This window comes from Echiichthys vipera (genome assembly GCF_963691815.1).
Source record: "Echiichthys vipera genome assembly, chromosome: 14".
Lineage (NCBI taxonomy): Eukaryota > Metazoa > Chordata > Actinopteri > Perciformes > Trachinidae > Echiichthys > Echiichthys vipera.
Window position 1 is genome coordinate 739,548 of NC_139839.1, and position 18,414 is coordinate 757,961.

The following is an 18,414-nucleotide window of genomic DNA, read 5'->3' on the forward strand; positions in this document are numbered from 1 at the left end:
TTAGGTATTTCAATTACACGACAGCAGCAAAACAGCGTCACAATACTCTGTTCAAGTAGTACAAAAGTATTAAAAGTAATCATCATGAAAATCATTAAAAATATATATTACCAAATGAATATTGGTGCATTAATGTGTTCATCACTTTAATGTTGCAGCCGGTAAAGGTGGAGCTCACAAAATAAAGCTTCTAAATAAAAGACGAAGTATAAAGCAGCAAAAAAGGAAATACTCAAGAAAAGTCCAAGTACGTTTTTGCAACATTTAATTTATATTGTTTTACTTAATAAAGAAACCTTTATTAACATCTACTGTACATCACACACCTTTTCTTACACCACCATATATATTATCCTACCAACATCACCACCGTCCTAATGACGACATAACAAGCAAAGCTCACGTACAGTCCGCTGTCCCCATCGTTCTGCACATCTTTAAGATAACGTTGGTGTGTGCAGGTTAACACGCAGCCTGTGGATGTGCTTTGATCTAATTCTGTATTTTTCACATCCCTTATCTTTCATTTTGTATCTGTTACGTTAATACTAGCCCATTCTACCACTGTCCATTTCATCTGATGTATGTCCCTTAAGTTACTTGCATTTTCTTTGGTTTATTATTATTATTATTATTATTATTATTATTATCATCAATATGTTTTTATAATGTAAAGATGCAAAGGGTTGGGAGCGATTCTACCGTTAATGTATTTGTATAAAAGTTCAGTTTTTAAATCAGGGTTCATGTGAGAATACACTTTTCCATTGCATGTTACGGCCCCGACTCAACTGCGCTCACTTTTGTTTTGTTTTTACGTTTGCCGACGTTGTTACAAGTTGGAGTTAAAATGCTGCCGACGACTGAAAACCACTGGAAAAGTTGCACAGTGGCGAGTGAAGTCCAAAAAAGGTTAAACTTCGAGACGATCAGAGCCATTGAAAGAGCGCACTAGAAATTTCCGGCTACTTCCTGTTTAGCGCTCTGGCTAACCTGAATGTGGTTGAAATTACTTAAAATTATATTTATAATGTTACTGCTCCTAATGAATCAAATTCAAAATATTCTCTGTGAGTCCATGGGGAAAAAGTCTTTGCGGGTCCGGTAGCATCACACGACGGGCGTCAAACATCGTGGAATTTCAACTACCAGATCCGTTTGTGATGCCACGGAGCCCAGAACTGAAGACGTAGACGACGAAAGAGACGTCTGTAGGATACGTTTTAATGAGCGCCACACTACCACCTGTGAAACGACTCGCTTCGCTGTCACAATTTGAGCCATTTGGTCCGATAACGCTTGGAAAGTCTAGAAGAGCTCGCACCATTATATCATTTAATCCCCATTTAAGTTAGCAGAGCGCTAAACAGGAAGGTTTTTGGCTTCATGTGCAACTTTTATAGGAATTTACAGGGCCCCGCCTCCAACACTGTATCCAGTTCTCTACGGTTTGGTTGCTATGGTAACCTTTAAACCCAGACCCACATGTTTTCAGACGTAAGGTCTTGAAACGAGCAATAGACCGTCCCGAATCGAGGCATGCAGTTAGAAAATACCACTGCACGCAATTGGATAGCACTCCGACCACTCAGAATAACAAACAAGGTGACGACATTGATGGCGCATCCCTGTCGTCATCGGTTACGCACGCCCAAAACAGCTAGTGCGATTTGATTGGTGAGTTGGGATTTTCTGACATAGTTAATGAGCTCCAATGGTGAGCGCCAGGAGGCAACGGCAGAGCACGTTCAAGTTCGCTGGCGGTGCGTCTGGATTTCAGGGGTACCACTGTGTCATACTGGCTTTAAAGCTTCTTCCCCGGGGCTTGGACTTCATGCACAGACCTGTAAATTTTAAATAGTCAAGTTACCGTCAACAGGGACTGCGATTTCTTGCAAAACTACGGGGTACAGTTGATAGATGTTTCTTTGTTTGGTTGTCGATGAAAGGATCAGGCGAAGATGAGGAATCCCGCCAACACCGAGAAAAAGTACCTGGTTCCAAAAGTGAGCCGAGTCGAGCCGAGCCGAACCATGCAGTGGAGACGGGGCCTAACATAAACACGGTCCTGGTCCATCCTCTACTCTTTCTTATAGTCCTCCTCTAGTTTGAGCTTCTCGGTGTTGTGGCTGAGGAAGGTCGCATCGCTGCTCACTTGCACCTTGTCAAAATAGTTGAAATCCGCCACGTAACGGCCGCCCGTGGTGCTGAACAGCACCGGCTTGAACTCGTAACCCCAGAGGATCTCCTGAGGGACGTAGGAGGTGCGGCTCTGGCACGTGGCGGCCGTCGACTCCATGGTGGCATTGAGGGTCACCAGCAGCTCAAAGTCACGGCTGTGCAGGTTCACGGCGTTGAGTCCTGCCAGCGGGCTGTGCTCGTCCAGGACGTGGTAGAAGGTGAGCGGGAGGATGAGGAAGGGGCACTCTCCGCTGGAGTCCATGTAGAAGTCCACGGGGCTCTGGTGGATCTGTGTCTTCTCGCCTTCCTCCGTCACATTGGAGTGGAGGAGCTTTCCCATCAGCTGGCACTGGATCAGAAGGCTCTTCCTCATGTTGGCCACTCGCACCATCAGACACAGCTTGCCCAGGCGCCGGCAAATCACCGCCGACTGGCTGAACTTGATGGTCTCCGCTCGCTTCTTGGGGCGAGCCAGCTTGGCGAGGAAGGCGCCGGTGACGAAGATCTCGGCCAGGCCGGTGATGACGAGCTGAGCCACCAGAGTGAAGATGGCCAGAGGGCATTCCTCCGAGATGTAACGGAAACCGTAACCGATGGTGGTCTGCGACTCCAGGGAGAACAGGAAGGCTCCGGTGAGGGTCTTCACGTGCACCACGCAGGCCTTCTCGGTGGCATTCTCAGGGAGCTCAAAGTCCCCGTTGCCCATGCCGATGAAGTAAAAAATGACCCCGAAGATGAACCAAGTGGTGACGAAGGTGGAGGCGAACAGGGTGAGCTTGTAGCGCCACTTCATGTCGACCACGGTGGTCCAGATGTCGTGCAGGTACAGCTTCACCATGCCTTCCACGTTGTCGATCCGCACGTTGTTGTGGCCGTCCTTGGACACGATCCTTCGCTGCACCTCCGACTTCCTGGTCGCCATCTTGCTTTTTTTCGGTTCAATTATAACTGACGGTGACTTCTGAGGTCTCAGTGTGGCATCGCCCGCGGATGAACTGACAAAAGATTTAAAAATATATGATTAATATCCAGTACATTTACACAATAATGCAAGTTTTTGTACTTAAGTTTATCCATTTTACACTGTTTTACACTTCTACTCTTTCATATTATTATAAATATAATGAACTAGTTGATGATGTTTTATTGTAGATTAAACTACCAGGATGTATATAAAGTCATTAAAATGAGCTCCACCTTTAATTAAAATGATAATAATATTTCTTGCACTTTGATTTTTGACCGTTTTGTAACATTTTAACTGCAGAACTTTTACTTGAATCAGAGGTTTTTTTGTGGTTTTTCGACTTATTTTAAGTAAAATATTTGAATATTCCTTTGAAAACTTTTTGCTTTATATATTTAACATCAAGTTTAATACATTTATTTTTAATATGTTGCACATTTACACAGCTATCCATCTATTATTATTAGTTGTCGAATGCAGCGGTGGATTGTAAGTAACTACATTTACTCAAGAATCGTCCTTAAGTACAAATCCGAGACACTTGTTTTTGAAGACTTGTCCTCGGACGGGGACCAAAGAACAGCCCGATACAACACCGAAGAATAGAAATAAAACATTTAATGACTAAAAAGTTACACGTCTGAACAACATAACTGCGGATCTCTGAGTCAACACGGGGACAGAGAGTTGAAAGTGAACCTTGCGGTGAAGCATTGCAGGAGCCGAAGAACTCTGAATAATCATTGATTTGTGATAAATCAGTGGGGTACTCACGCGGTCTCGGGTGGTCGCCTTCACCTGCCTCAGGTGCGTCTCTCTCAGTCCGTCAGACGGAGCCTCTGCAGAACATTCAGTTCAGTTCAGTGTCTTCTTTCTTTCCTTTTGTCCCGCGGTCGTGAGCTCGCTGAACTTTGGCACAGTCGTGTTCAGGGAGAGAAAAGCTGAGGCTGTGAACTGTGATCCGCGTGTGGGTCGGCTTTTATTCCCCACAGCCTGCCCCTCTCACACCTGTCCACAGGTGGGGACAGCAACACGACGTGTGTATGGATCCTTTTGTGGCTGTTGTTGCTTCACACAAACACACCCACATTTACTGCTTCCAGCTGGTTCCTCTGAAGGACAATGTGACTTCTGGGGACACTTTGGGCGTCAGTACACACAACAATGGTGTGACGCTGTAAATGAAAACTAGGAAAGGATCCATTATTTTGTCCTTTTTCAGTTGTTTTGTAAATTTTTGTTATTGTTTTGCATCTTTTTGTGGCTGTTTCGCATCTATTTTTAGTCCTTTTGCATCTTTTTGGGTGGTTTTGTGTTTATTTCTATTCATTTTGTATCTTTTTGTGCTGATTTATCTTAATTTCTTAGCTGTTTTCTATGTCTTTCTAATTTTTTTGCATCTTTTTGGGTGGTTTTGTGTTTATTTTTAGTCCTTTTGTATCTTTTTGGGTGGTTTTGTGTTTATTTTTAGTCCTTTTGTATCTTTTTGGGTGGTTTTGTGTTTATTTTTAGTCCTTTTGTATCTTTTTGGGTGGTTTTGTGTTTATTTTTAGTCATTTTCTTTCTGTTTGTGCTAATTTATCTTAATTCTTTAGCTGTTTTGTACATCTTTATAATTGTTTTGCATCTTTTTGGGTGGTTTTGCGTCTATTTTTATTTATTTTGCATCTTTGTTTTCATTTTATCTCCAGTTTTAGTTGTTTTGTAAGTCGTTGTTATTGTTTTGCATCTTTTTGCATCTATCTTTATGTGTGTGTGTGTGTGTGTGTGTGTGTGTGTGTGTGTGTGTGTGTGTATTGTTAAATTGTTTAGTGTATGTTGAATGTTTCTTTAAATCTGAAGCAGTGGTTGTTAAACTTTACGACCCTGCATCTCATTTCTTAGCTTTGTTATTAACTTTCAATGTGATGACCCACATTCCTGAATGGTTGGTGTGTGTGTGTGTGTGTGTGTGTGTGTGTGTGTGTGTGTTCCCAAGGTATGAGATGACTAATTGACTTCCTCCTGACTGTAAAGACATCTAAGAAGCAGTAAGTCCCATAAAAAGTGTGATATTGGTCCATGATTAATAGAACAACATGAGTCACGACTGGGCTGTTAACTGTCTTTGAACGTTACACCAAAATACATTAAACACCCAAAATAAAATAACAGAATGTAAAATTAAATCCTGAAGAAGAGTCTTAGTAACTTAGCGAGTGTCTGGGAATAAAACAGTCTCTCTGTCAGTTTAGCTTTGGTCCGAACTCTGAAACACGGTGGTTTAAACAAGAGTTCAACACCATCTACTGGACAAAACCCCGCACACGCAATAAAGCTGGAGGAGGCACCAAAGTGTTTGTCATCCAAGTGTTCTGAGAGAAAACATCTATTTTTAGTCATTTTGTTTCTCTTTGTGCTCGTTTTACCTCATTTTTTTAGTTTGTTGTGTACGTCTTTGATTATTTTGCCTCTTTTTGTGGCTGTTTTGCATCTATTTCTTTATTAATTTGGGGTCTTTCTGTGGTGGTTTTGTGTCTATTTTTTAGTAATTTTGGGTCTTTCTGTGGTGGTTTTGTGTCTATTTTTATTCATTTTGTGTCTTTTTGTGGTGGTTTGCATCTAATTATAGTCATTTTGCTTTTTTGGGGGTTGGTTTGCATCTATTCTTTCGTCCTTTTGCATGTTATTCATGATTTTGCTTTTTTTGTGGCTGTTTTGCATCTATTTCTTTATTAATTTGGGGTATTTCTGTGGTGGTTCTGTGTCTATTTCTCTTCATTTTGTGTCTTTCTGTGGTGGTTTGCATCTAATTATAGTCATTTTGCTTTTTTGGGGGGTGGTTTGCATCTATTTTTTTTGTCGTTTTGCATGTTATTTATGGTTTTGCGCCTTTATTTGGTGGTTTTGAGTGTATTTCTATTCATTTTGTATCTTTTTGTGGTGGTTTTGTGTCTATTTTTATTCATTTTGTATCTTTTTGTGGTGGTTTTGTGTCTATTTTAGTCATTTGCTTTTTTTGGGGGGTTGATTTTGCATCTATTTTTTCATTGTTTTGCATCTTTTTGTGGTGGTTTTGCTCATCTTTTGTTTCTCTTTGTGCTCATTTCATTATCATTTAGTTGTTTTTTTATGTCTTTTTGATTGTTTTGCATCTTTTTGTGGTGGTTTTTCATCTGATTCAGTTTATTCTGTTTCCATGTTGTTGTTTAACATTTATTTTGAATCATTTAGTGTTGTTGTCATCATTTCTGTCTCTGTTTTGTGTATACTTGTGGTCATTTAGCATCTCTTTGTGGTCATTTTGTGTATTTTTCAGCATCATGTTATGAGTCAGGGCCCATCGTAGGCCCGTTCACTAACCCATCCATGGATGCACGTCCCTTCTGAGGGTGAAAGTCTGATTCAGTGGAGGAAAATCCTGCAGTTAAATGTCTTTACTGCAAATCAACCACGCAGAAAAGACGATAATTACTCAAAGAAAGTCTAAGAGAGAGTCTGAGAGTAAACACAGTAAAACACGCGTCAATATCAGGAACGCGTTTCAGAGGTGGAGAGAAAATGCTGCTAATAATTTCTCATCTCAAAGGGTTTCTCCAGATTACTGCTTACCCCAGCTTTAAAGAATATATAACAATAACATCGGACGAAGAATGACAATGTTTTTATTTACAGAATAACGTGTGATGTTGGTGTAGTAGCAGGATTAATGTGTTGTGAGACTGCACATGATGCAGAATACAGGGAACACTTTACTCTATGTCACATTTAAACACAGGTTAATAACACACTGTCATGTAGTTGAATGCAGATACAAGGTGATTTTTAATTAATGTACAATATTCGTCAACAATAACTTCTCCTCATATTATAACACGTGCTTTACTGTATCCTAATTATTATGAGTTTATACAGCTGTTACAGTTCTTCTTACATCTGATTGCAACTACATCACAGTTTGGTACGGACCATTTATTAAATGTTCATATAATAGTAATACCGTAGTTGAGCGTTTGAGTTTGAACAGTTTGACGCAGACGTAAAAGTAGAAAGTGTAAGAACAAAAGCCATCTTGATAATTTTATTGTCATCAGAGGTTTAAAGTCTTGACGGCGCTGCAGGATGTGTTCTTCCTCTGGGAGGATAAACGCAAACGTAAACCGTGGAAATCCAAAGCACATTTAAAGGAAATTCAACCAGACTTTGACCTGAAGACGTCTGGGATGAACAAAAACTACATCTGCAGGTGTAAATGCATAAGAAGTCCATCGTACTGTGAGAGGGTTGAGGTCACGGTGGTGGAGGGTTGGCGGTGGCAGTCGTTGCCTTCAGGATGCCCCGCAGCACCTTGTAGTTGTTGAGCGGCTGGTTCTCTTTGGGCGGGTAACAGGGGCCGCGATCCGTCGCGTAGGAGTAAGGGAACCGCAGAACCCAGAGACCGTCGGGCGGCAACACTAAATCTGTCTGCTCCGGGTGGAAAAGTGGGCAGGGAGGAGGACCGGGCTGCACCTGAGAGCACACACGTTCATACATCTGCGTTAAATCTAAAGGTTAGCTGAGCCCCAGTTCATTTAGGGTGCTTATTTCTTTACATTTTGTCAGTAAAAGTAGTTGAATTAGTAAATAGCAGCTCCTGTTTGTGACGTAAACATGGAGGCACAGAGAAATATCGCTGTTAAAGAAAAGGTGAAGATTCTTCTGCAGTCATGGAGCCAGAAGTCTTTTTTTCTGTGATTTCGTAGCAGATTTATGGACTTTTATTGACGTTTATATAAGAGAACGACGTCTTTGGAGCTGTAAGTCACACTGGATTTAAAAGGTATGTGTTTCTTAGACATGCGTTCAGATTTGACGAAGTTAAGAAGCAGAGTTCCTGCACCTTTTCAAAAGTCAAATTCAAGCACTTTTCAACCACTTCAAGGTGCATTTTCATGCTTTTCCAGCACCTTACAGCTGTGGTGAACTCCACATTTGTATCCAGAACAATCCTCAGTAGTCAGTTCACTAATTATTGCACTTGTTCATCACATTAAATGAGATGTTAAACAACCAACATGATGTTTGGAGACAGCTTTCTACAGAAGGACGACAAATGAAAGGAAAACTAACGCCACAGAAATATAATTAACTGTTCTGATCATCTGCTCAACATCATAGTTGATCATCATTCATTTTTCATGAAGTCTCAAATATGCAGATCTTCTTTTCTGTTATATCATGTATGACATCATCATATAACACAACATTTCAAGCACTTTTTTCAAACCTTTAAGGATTTGCAGCACCCGTACGAACCCTGCAGAAGACACATCTTACTTCTTATGTATGCAAGTCGCTTCACTGTCTCTGTGAGGCTACGTTCACGCGCGGCGGACATTTCTCCGTCTCTGTTTTCAAAAATAACATCGTGCACACCTGTCTGTTTTCAGAAAAGTGTTCGTTTACTCTAACCTGTGTGTATATGCCGTCAAGAGCATGCTAAACCTGTCGGTGTCAGTGTTTAGAGAAGCTCAAGCCCCCGTTAGCCAGTGATCCCTGATCACCACAGCCAGACGGAAACATCAACGCACCTGAGACGCAGGTGCAAGTTCTGGAGCATACTGTGGCGTCTGCTGCTGGAAACTATAAAGAAACATTTTCAAAGGAGATTCTCTGTTTGTGTGTAAACGAGGTCTCTAAATTATTAAAAATAACTGTGCATATCATGAATTTCACGGCGTCTGTTGCAGCTCTGACTGCTGATCCTGTCGATAATCGGGTCGTGTCAGTGGACCAAACTACAATAATTAACTTCCTGTTGTTTTGAGAACAGCTGCATGAACAGGACTGTCCGTTTCACCTCCATCAGTACCACTTTACTTCAGTGTCTCCACTGGCTGCCTGTAGGTAGTTATTGTTAAAGGTACAGTAAATACTTAGCTTAGAAAGAAGTCGTAGGAGTGAAGTGCACTCACCTGAGGGTTGAGGGTAACCTCCAGCGGGGCGTCAGGCACCACAATAAAAAGACGAGTCAGCTGGGCGAAGTGAGGCTTCAGGCCGCGTCCCTGTGACGGCGACGGGATGTTCAGCGGCATGTCGGTGTTTAGCACCCTGGTGGCGGGATCTTTGGCGCCCCCCGGCCCCAGCACCTTCACTATCTTGTCCGGCCCGCAGCTGATGAAGCGTCTCCCCCTGCTGTCTTCGTACTCGAACCCCACGAAGATCCGGGCCATGTCGTCCCTCCTGCGGCTCCTCCCCAGCCCTCCGGTGCTCCCTCGCTTCCCCACCAGGGTCTTATTGGGAGCCGGCCACGAGGAGGTGCTTCCGTCCAAAGGCTCCGTCAGTCCCGCGTCCTCCTCCGACCGAGAACGGATCACCAGGTCCCACGGCAGGAGGAAGGAGGAGCCGGGGAGGAAGCCTGGCTGTTCCAGACCCGTGTGGCAGTTGTAGGCTTTGGCCGGGCCCAGTTTGACCAGCGACCAGCTGGAGAACTTAGGCAGCAGGCCCTTGGGGCAGCCGGAGTGCATCATGCCTGGGAGGTACTCCACAGTGGAGGGCTGGCGGTCCACAAGGCTCGGCCTCTTTTGCTGAACTTGGGTTTCGGTTCCGTCTCCGTCCGCGTACGGCCCCAGGCTGTCCGTGGACTGGCCCAGACTGAGAGCCAGGCTGAGGCTGGTGTCACCAGGTGTGTGGCTCTGAGCGGTGCTGGGCCCCTTCAGCCTCTCCGCCTCCCCAGACCCCGAGGCCTCGCTTGGGAGTCGCTGAGCCTGGTTGCAGGCTGGTGCCGGGTCAGGAGTGCTGGGCTGGAACACGGGAAACTCGATCCTCTCCAGCTTCCCGCAGCATTTCTCCTCCAGCATCTGTTCAGGAAGAACAAGTGGATCAGAGACCTGGGGGAACTAACATCTGAGGAAATGTGGTGATGTAAGAGTTTTATTTTTGTTTCGAATAAAAACGCATCAAATAAAAGAGGTCGCTCGCAGTGAGGAGCCTCCAGAGAATCATTGCATATCATACCCTTTAAGGGTAATAAAGAAAGTTTTGTGCATCAATGAAATGAAGAATCAAGTATTTAAGTTTAGTTAATCTGCTTTGGCGCACTTCTGATGAAGAAAAGAACGCCACCATGTCTGACAGATGAAGTGCGGTGCAAAGACCCCGCAGCATTAATAGATAGATAATATAGATTTATAACAAATATGGAGAGGGGCTGCTCCGCTGTGTGAACCCTGACCTGGTAGAAGTCGTAGTTTGCGGCCTGGATGTCGAACGGATCCTCTCGAGGCGCCTGTTTCCTGCCACAGTTGCAGGAGCTGGTGGAGCGCCCCCTGCTGTTGTGGTTCAGGACGGGAGGGTTGCGATCCATGTCGGGCTTCTCTCCTTCACAAACAGACAGATTTCATGCCTCTGTGTTATTGTTTTTTTTATCATGACTCCTTTTTATAAATATATAAACATTCCTGTGCAGAAACTTGTTTGCTGCTTTATTAATAAATGATTCTACTTTTGTTTGCATGAGTGTTGTTCTAATAACATGGTCACACGGTGATACATGGGGTTAAGGGACCTTTAAGAGACTGTGATTATTATGGGATGCTACGTTACGCGTGGAGCACGTGAAAACAAAATTAAGGAAGTGTTGATCTGGACCACATGTGTCAGACTGATCCAGTAAAGAGTCGCTGTGGCTGCAGGTTTTCAGTCCAACCAAGCAACAACTCACCTGACTCGACTCACTCCATCACCTGAACTGTCTTCACACAGTTGATTTGTTGGACCAGGTGTGTTCTTGATTGGTTGGACTGAAAACCTGCAGCCACAGCGACCCTTTACTGGATCAGCTTGACACCCCACCCCCCTGCTCTAGCCTGAGTCTGAAGTAAAACGTCTGTGCGTGTCTTTCACACACAGCAATTAGACGCGTGACGCTCAATTAGACGCCTCCTCTGAGTCGATGAGTCCCTTTTTATGCTTCTTCTCATGCGGAATGACTCGTTTTCTCTGGTGAACACGAGTTCAAAGTGTAAAGTTTTCCTTTTCTCTCTTTTTTTGGTATGGATTTGTAAATATGTGGCTTGTGTATGCATGTAAACCATGTGGTGTACAGATGGAAATAGGTGTTTAGATGCTAAATGTGCACGGATAATTATAATCATTTGAATAACGGGTGGAAACTAATGAGCTATGGCTTCCTCCTGCTCCTCTTCGGACACATACGACTCATTTATTCACAAATACTTTGTTTTGTTTTCTGTAGTTGTTTTTTACGCTGCGTCACACTCGATTTTTTTATGATTCTTTGTGGAGAAACTCAGTTTTACAGATCCATCGATTAAATCAACAAATCAGTTAGTCGACAAAATCCTACGAACGTTGGTCAAGTAGAACTTAGACAGGCCTGATTAGATGATGAGCACCTCTGGGTACCATCAAGGTATTTTGTATCCTTCCCTTCAAGAATACACACGTGAAGATGGTTATTATCGAGGGAAACGAAGCAGCAGAGGGCGCTCACCTGGCTGAGGCAGCAGGTGGAACTTGTGAACACAGTGTTGGTCCGTCAGGCTTCGCTCCTCGCACAGCTGGTGGCCGTTGCTCCAGAACTTGTAGCAGTCCTCGTGGAGCTGCAGAGCGTAGCGCTGGAAAGCCACGCCGCGGGCGTGCTGGCTGTACACACGCAGAGCCTGCGCCAGCTGGTTCTTGTGCACCGTGGTGGTGTAGTTATGGGGGAGGTTGGACTGGTAAGCGCTGTGAGCCAGTGGCAGAGCTTTCTGGCACCTGTTCTCGGAGAACTTTGTATCGGCGTCGAGAAAACCCTCTAAGACCTTCAGCTGACCTTGCACTTTGGTGGCTAACTCTGCTATTTCTTCTTCCGTGTTCTTGATCAGGACTTGGTGGAGTCTGGCGGCGACCTGGGCCCATTTGGTGTAGGTCGGCAGCTCAAAGTGCGACGGCTGCGGGTTGCGGCCGACGCTGTCGTCGAAGCCTTTCTTTGTCAGCACCAGCTCGACGTGCTGCCACAGGAATTCCTTCAAGCTGCAGTCCACCAGCTGACCGCCCATCGACATGCTGCCGGGCTCTCCGCTGCAGCTGGACGGCCGGGCCGAACGCCGCATCTGCTGATAACGCCTCGGCCCCGACACCACCACGGTGGACTCCGGTTCACACAAAGTGCAGTTGGACCTCAGCTGACCGAGCAGGGCTCCCACGGGGTCCTCGTCCACTGACGGTATCACGTACACAAACGCCTGGTTGGCGGGCACGGTGAACAGGCAGTTGCTGCTTTGGTTGGTCAGGACTCTGCTTTTACGGAAGATGCGGTAGATCTGGTCCTCCAGGGCGTGCTGCAGCCTCCTCCTGGGAGAGTGCTTTTTGGGTTTGTCGGGGTTTCCTCCAGACTCGGAGCCGTTTGCAGAGGCCTGCGGAAAAACGAAACAAGGAGTCTGTTAGAGTCATATGAAAGTATACAAACATATACAAGGACGTTTATGTGAAAGTAACCGTGGTCACGTAACCTCTACTGCATGCATTAAGGTTATGCATCAAAAAATATTTCATCCTATTTTTGAGAGGATTGGGGCTTTACCACAACGAATCAATGATCAAAACTGTCCCTCTTGCTCCTCCGCCCCCTCCGTGTTGCCTCAACGCACATCAAGAACAATCAGAACAATAATTTTGTTAAATACATAAGCTATTAATTAGTTTTTATATGGTATTTGTTCAAAACATTTGTACTGTGCACGGTTGTAGTCGAGGCATTGTGACAGGTGTGTTAGTTTTTACAGGAGGTTGCTCTTTATTTCTCTCAATTTCACTTGGTTACAATCTGCTGTTTCAGACGTATTCTGATAAAATATGATGTAGATCATATTATATTATTCCAGGAGTTTCTGCTCTCAAATCTGATACTTGGAGGGATTTTCTCGTCATTATCGGAGGATGTTTATGATTCTAACTGTTGGATTAGACGCACAGAACGTCCCTGTATGGTGACTATCAAAACCCAGATTAGTCACTGAGAGGGGGACACAGGGTTCGGTCCGACGCACTTTATCCAAAAAGGACACGTGAAGCTGTCACTGCAGTTTGTGGGTGTTTATTTATCCTGTCAATGAAAAGTACTTTTGTACGTACAGTTCGAGGATGGACTTGCAGGTGGCATTCATCAGTCAGCTCCAGTGACACACACACACACACACACACACACACCCCTTGACTCCGCCCACACATAGACATACCTCCAGACACACATATTACCTCCTGGTGACAAGCAACATACCCATGCTGCTACAGTCCCTGTGTGCACTTCATGCAGATTTCAGTGGATACGTTGATAAAAACATTGATCACGACCTTCTTTTAAATCACATTACCACTCGTTTATAGAGCGAAACACTCTTTAGTGCTACGTCAGAGCCTAACTGCACAAGAGCGAAAACCCCTTTATTGTTAAGTTTCTTAAGAGGTTCATGCACATGGAGTGGTTTTTGTTTTCAAGTTATCTCTATTTAAACATGCAGAACATTAAAATGTATCTTGCACCATCTTCTATTATATAAATACAGACAAACAAACTCGGGATCATGTTCACGAGTGAGGGGACGATGGAGCGTGAGTTTGGCCGGAGAATCGGAGCAGCGGGGGGCGGAGCTGCAGTCGCTCTACCGCACCGTTGTGATGAACAGAGAGCTGAGGAAGACAAAGCTCTGGATCTACCGCTCAGTCCTGGTTCCTACCCTCACCTGTGGTCATGAAAGCTGGGTCAGGACCCAAAGAACCAGGTCGCGGGTACAAGTGTCCGAAATGTGTTTCCTCAGGAGGGGGTCTGGAGTCTCCCTTAGAGAGAGGGGGAGAAGTTCAGCATCCGTGAGGAACTCGGAGTAGAGCCGCTGCTCCTTTGTGTTGAAAGGAGCCAGTTGAGGTGGTTCAGGATCATCTGGTAAGGATGAACCCTGGGCGCCTCCCTAGGGAGGTGTTCCAGGCACGTCCAGCTGGGAGGAGGCCTCGGGGAAGACCCAGGACCAGGTGGAGAGATTAGATCTCCACACTGGCCTGGGAACGCCTCAGGATCCCCCAGTTAGAGCTGGTTAATGTGGCCCGGGAAAGGGAAGTTTGGGGTCCCCTGCTAAAGCTGCTGCCCCCGCGACCCGACCCCGGATAAGAGGATGAAGATGAGATGAGATGATGAGACAAACACCGTTTAAGTGTGACTCACTTTACCACTTAAACGCATCATTTTGTCCTTCATGTACTCTTACGCGTAGCTTCTATTTTTATTCTGTTCTATGCAGCAAAGGTAATATGATTTATGTGTGTTACTTCTCGTCTGTTTTTACTTCTTTATGGTATTTTAATAAAGAAGAAACTCGGACCTTCAGAGAGCCGTTCATCTGGAAGAGGAAGAGCAGGCGCGGAGGGCAGGGCCGGCAGTTCACCTTCCACTCTTTGGTCACCGGACAGTCTTTGATGGCGGCGCGGATCAGAGGCAGCGCCTTCTGCCGCAGGGCGTCCAGCGCTCTGAAGAGCCGGTCGTAGGTCACGTCGAAGGTCTGGTTGGGGTGCACGAGCAGCAGGACGTGGCACACGGAGAACAGGTAGAGCAGGTGGAGGCAGTGCTGTCGGTCCAGGCCTTTCCAGAAGTCGTGGTCGTCGGAGTGGCCGGTGCCTACGGAGAGAAGTTTAACATTTAAAAGAATCACACTCATATCTGTATATCTATAATAATAATAATTATAATAAAGCAAAGTGACTGTACCATTGCAGGCAGATAAAAAAGTAAAACATAAATAATAGAAATATCATTTATTTAATTTCTCCATTATAAGTATTTCAGTATTTACTGTATAATTATAATTGATCATATATTAAAACCCAATTATCTTTACATCTTTATTATTTCCTCTTGTATCAACTACAACTCAATATAATTTGATATTATGATATATAACAACTTCAAATAAAATAAACAGTAAATAAAGAAATAAACAGTAAAGAAACAGTAAAAATATAAATAAATAAACACTAGATAAATAAATGAACGAAAAACATGAAATAAACAGTAAAGAAACATTAAATAAACAACAAAACAATAAACATGATACTGTATAAACAGTAAATAAATAAACAATAAATAAATAAATAAACAGTAAACAAACATTAAATTAATAACATTAAAACAGGACACTGACTGTTAATAAATGTTATTAAATGTAAATAAAGGTTATTAAATGTAAATAAAGGTTATTGAATGTTAATAGTGGTTATTAAATGTTAATAAATGTTATTAAATGTAAATAAATGTTATTAAATCTTAATAAATGTTATTAAATGTTAATAAAGGTTATTGAATGTAAATAAAGGTAATTGAATCTTAATAAAGGTTATTAAATGTTAATAAAGGTTATTAAATGTTAATAAAGGTTATTAGATGTTATTAAATGTTAATAAAGGTTATTAGATGTTATTAAATGTAAATAAAGGTTATTGAGTGTTAATAAAGGTTATTAGATGTTATTAAATGTAAATAAAGGTTATTGAGTGTTAATAAAGGTTATTAGATGTTATTAAATGTAAATAAAGGTTATTAAACGTAAATAAAGGTTATTGAATATTAACAAAGGTTATTAAATGTTAATAAAGGTTATTAAATGTAAATAACGGTTATTAAACGTTAATAAAGGTTATTAAATGTAAATAACGGTTATTAAACGTTAATAAAGGTTATTAAATGTAAATAAAGGTTATTAAACGTTAATAAAGGTTATTGAATATTAACAAAGGTTATTAAATGTTAATAAAGGTTATTAAATGTAAATAACGGTTATTAAACGTTAATAAAGGTTATTAGATGTTATTAAATGTAAATAACGGTTATTAAACGTTATTAAACGTTAACCGAGCAGCGTGTCTTCGTTACCGGCGCTCAGGGACTCGCAGGCCCGCAGCAGCTGCCGGGTGTCGCAGGCGGAGGACAGCAGCAGGTACAGCAGCCGGCTCTCCTGGTGGTACAAAGCCTGGATGAGGGAGTCCGCGGTGCCGCCGTCCTCCGGGCCCCCGAACAGGGAGAAGATGTGTTTGTCCGCCAGGTTGTTGAGCACGGACTCCTTCTGCGGCCCCGGCTGCTGCATGCTGCTCTTCCCGAACACACCGACCACACACAGGCCGTCCTCCCGGTAAAGAGCGTCCTCCTGCGGGTCCGCCTCCAGCAGCGCCGCCAGGGTCCCCAGGGTGCCCTCGGTGGTCCCCCCGGTGGTCCCTCCGCTCACCGGGACAGACGTGTTCGCTTCCTTCATGGTGACGGTCCGGGGAATGAAAACAACGACGCACACGCTTTGGGTTCGTCACCTAAAGTGTCCGAGTAGATGCAACATCTGATCTAAAGTTCCGCCTTTGACTCTGTCTTTGTATTTCACCCGTTAACGTGAGTGGAATAAGAATATTTAACTATATTAATTTAAATCAATTATATCAATTAATTTATACATAAATATTAATGATTATAATTATAATAATAATACAATTATACTAACTTAGCTTATTATTATATTTATGATTTAATAATAATAATAATAATAATAATAATAAATATATTAATAAAAACAACAATAATCATGCTATAATTAACGTATTATCTAATTTAATTATATTTAAACATATTTATAAATGTTTCAGTGTCATTTTGCCCAGTGAAGATAAAACAATAAGAAAAACATGTTATTAAATGTGTTAGAGAGGGAAGTTAAGTGTGTTTGAGAGGGAAGGAGAGGGACTGACATCCAGACATTTGTGAGCAGACAAATGAGGAAAATAATAAAAAATAATAAAGAAAAATACAGAATTACACCACAGCTCCGTTTGTTTCCAGCCCTCCTGCTCTTCATCACTTATTCAAGACTTCCAAGCTGCAGCTGAAACCCTTTGAGACGCGTCACGTGATCACTCACTTTATTTATATCCTCCAGCTGGAAGAAGAAAACTCATTTGTTAAAATCCAGAATAAAACTGGAGCCAACCGGTTTACACGTTCAGCTGAAGTCTGACCACTAATTTATGACTTTGACGTCTCCTAAAAGATAATTAAAGGTGTCTTAAAACGTGCTGGATTAAATAAAAGCCTGGTTTTAATCTGATTTAAGACTAAAATCATGAAAAAATAGGTGACTTGACTGGGAACCGGAGGGTCGCCAGTTCAAGTCCCTGTGTGGACCATGAATGGAGCGTGGACTAGTGGCTGGAGAGGTGCCAGTTCATCTCCTGGGCACTGCTGAGGTGCTGTTGAGCAAGGCACTGAACCCCCAACTGCTCGGGGCGCTGGTCACTGGCAGCCCCCTCGCTCTGACATCTCTCCATCGATTGCATGTATACAGGTCCTGTTTGTGTCCTGTTCCTTCTTCTTCCTCTTCCTCCTCCTCTTCCTTCTTCTGTTCTTCCTCCTCCTCCTCCTTCTTCTGTTCTTCCTCCTCCTTCTTCTTCTGTTCTTCCTCTTCCTCTTCCTCCTCCTTCTTCTGTTCTTCCTCCTCCTCTTCCTCTTCCTCCTCCTTCTTCTGTTCTTCCTCCTCCTCCTCCTCCTTCTGTTCTTCCTCCTCCTTCTTCTGTTCTTCCTCCTCCTTCTTCTGTTCTTCCTCCTCCTTCTTCTGTTCTTCCTCTTCCTTCTTCTGTTCTTCCTCTTCCTCCTCCTTCTTCTGTTCTTCCTCCTCCTTCTTCTGTTCTTCCTCTTCCTTCTTCTGTTCTTCCTCTTCCTCCTCCTTCTTCTGTTCTTCCTCCTCCTTCTTCTGTTCTTCCTCCTCCTTCTTCTGTTCTTCCTCCTCCTTCTTCTGTTCTTCCTCCTCCTTCTTCTGTTCTTCCTCCTCATCCTTCTGTTCTTCCTCCTCCTCCTCCTTCTTCTGTTCTTCCTCTTCCTCCTCCTTCTTCTGTTCATCCTCCTCCTTCTTCTGTTCATCCTCCTCCTTCTTCTGTTCTTCCTCCTCATCCTTCTGTTCTTCCTCCTCCTCCTCCTTCTTCTGTTCTATCCTTCTTCTTCCTCTTCCTCTTCCTCCTCCTCTCCTTCTGTTCTTCCTCCTCCTTCTTCTGTTCTCTCTCTATCTCTCCTCTCTTCTGTTCTTCCTCCTCCTTCTTCTGTCTTCCTCTTCCTCCTTCTTCTGTTCTTACTCCTCATCCTTCTGTTCTTCCTCCTCTCCTCCTTCTTCTGTCTTCCTTCTTCTTCCTCTTCTCTTCCTCCTCCTCCTCCTTCTGTCTTCCTCCTCCTCCTTCTGTTCTTCTCCTCCTTCTTCTGTTCTTCCTCCTCCTTCTTCTGTTCTTCCTCCTCT

The 18,414-nt window shown here is 43.4% G+C and overlaps 2 protein-coding genes across 3 annotated transcripts; both read right to left on the reverse strand.

Moving 5' to 3' along the window:
• Positions 1-341: 341 nt before the first annotated feature.
• kcnj15 (potassium inwardly rectifying channel subfamily J member 15) lies at positions 342-4,073 on the reverse strand. Its single transcript, XM_083927107.1, has 2 exons — positions 3,923-4,073; positions 342-3,176 (listed from the first exon to the last, which is right to left on the reverse strand). Exon 2 carries the CDS (start codon positions 3,101-3,103, stop codon positions 2,081-2,083), a length of 1,023 nt encoding a protein of 340 aa, XP_083783233.1. The 5' UTR covers positions 3,104-3,176; positions 3,923-4,073; the 3' UTR covers positions 342-2,080.
• Positions 4,074-6,821: 2,748 nt separating this feature from the next.
• Positions 6,822-16,368, reverse strand: smg8 (SMG8 nonsense mediated mRNA decay factor). 2 transcript variants are annotated; one of them, XM_083926779.1, is made up of 7 exons: positions 16,026-16,368; positions 14,482-14,774; positions 11,622-12,525; positions 10,341-10,486; positions 9,082-9,966; positions 7,402-7,636; positions 6,822-7,262 (listed from the first exon to the last, which is right to left on the reverse strand). In XM_083926779.1, the coding sequence occupies exons 1-6, from the start codon at positions 16,234-16,236 to the stop codon at positions 7,418-7,420; spliced, it is 2,658 nt and encodes an 885-aa protein (XP_083782905.1). In that variant the 5' UTR covers positions 16,237-16,368; the 3' UTR covers positions 6,822-7,262; positions 7,402-7,417. The 2 variants fall into 2 exon arrangements, with proteins under 2 accessions (XP_083782905.1, XP_083782904.1); XM_083926778.1 differs by having other exon boundaries at positions 6,822-7,636.
• Between the last annotated feature and the right edge of the window lie 2,046 nt (positions 16,369-18,414).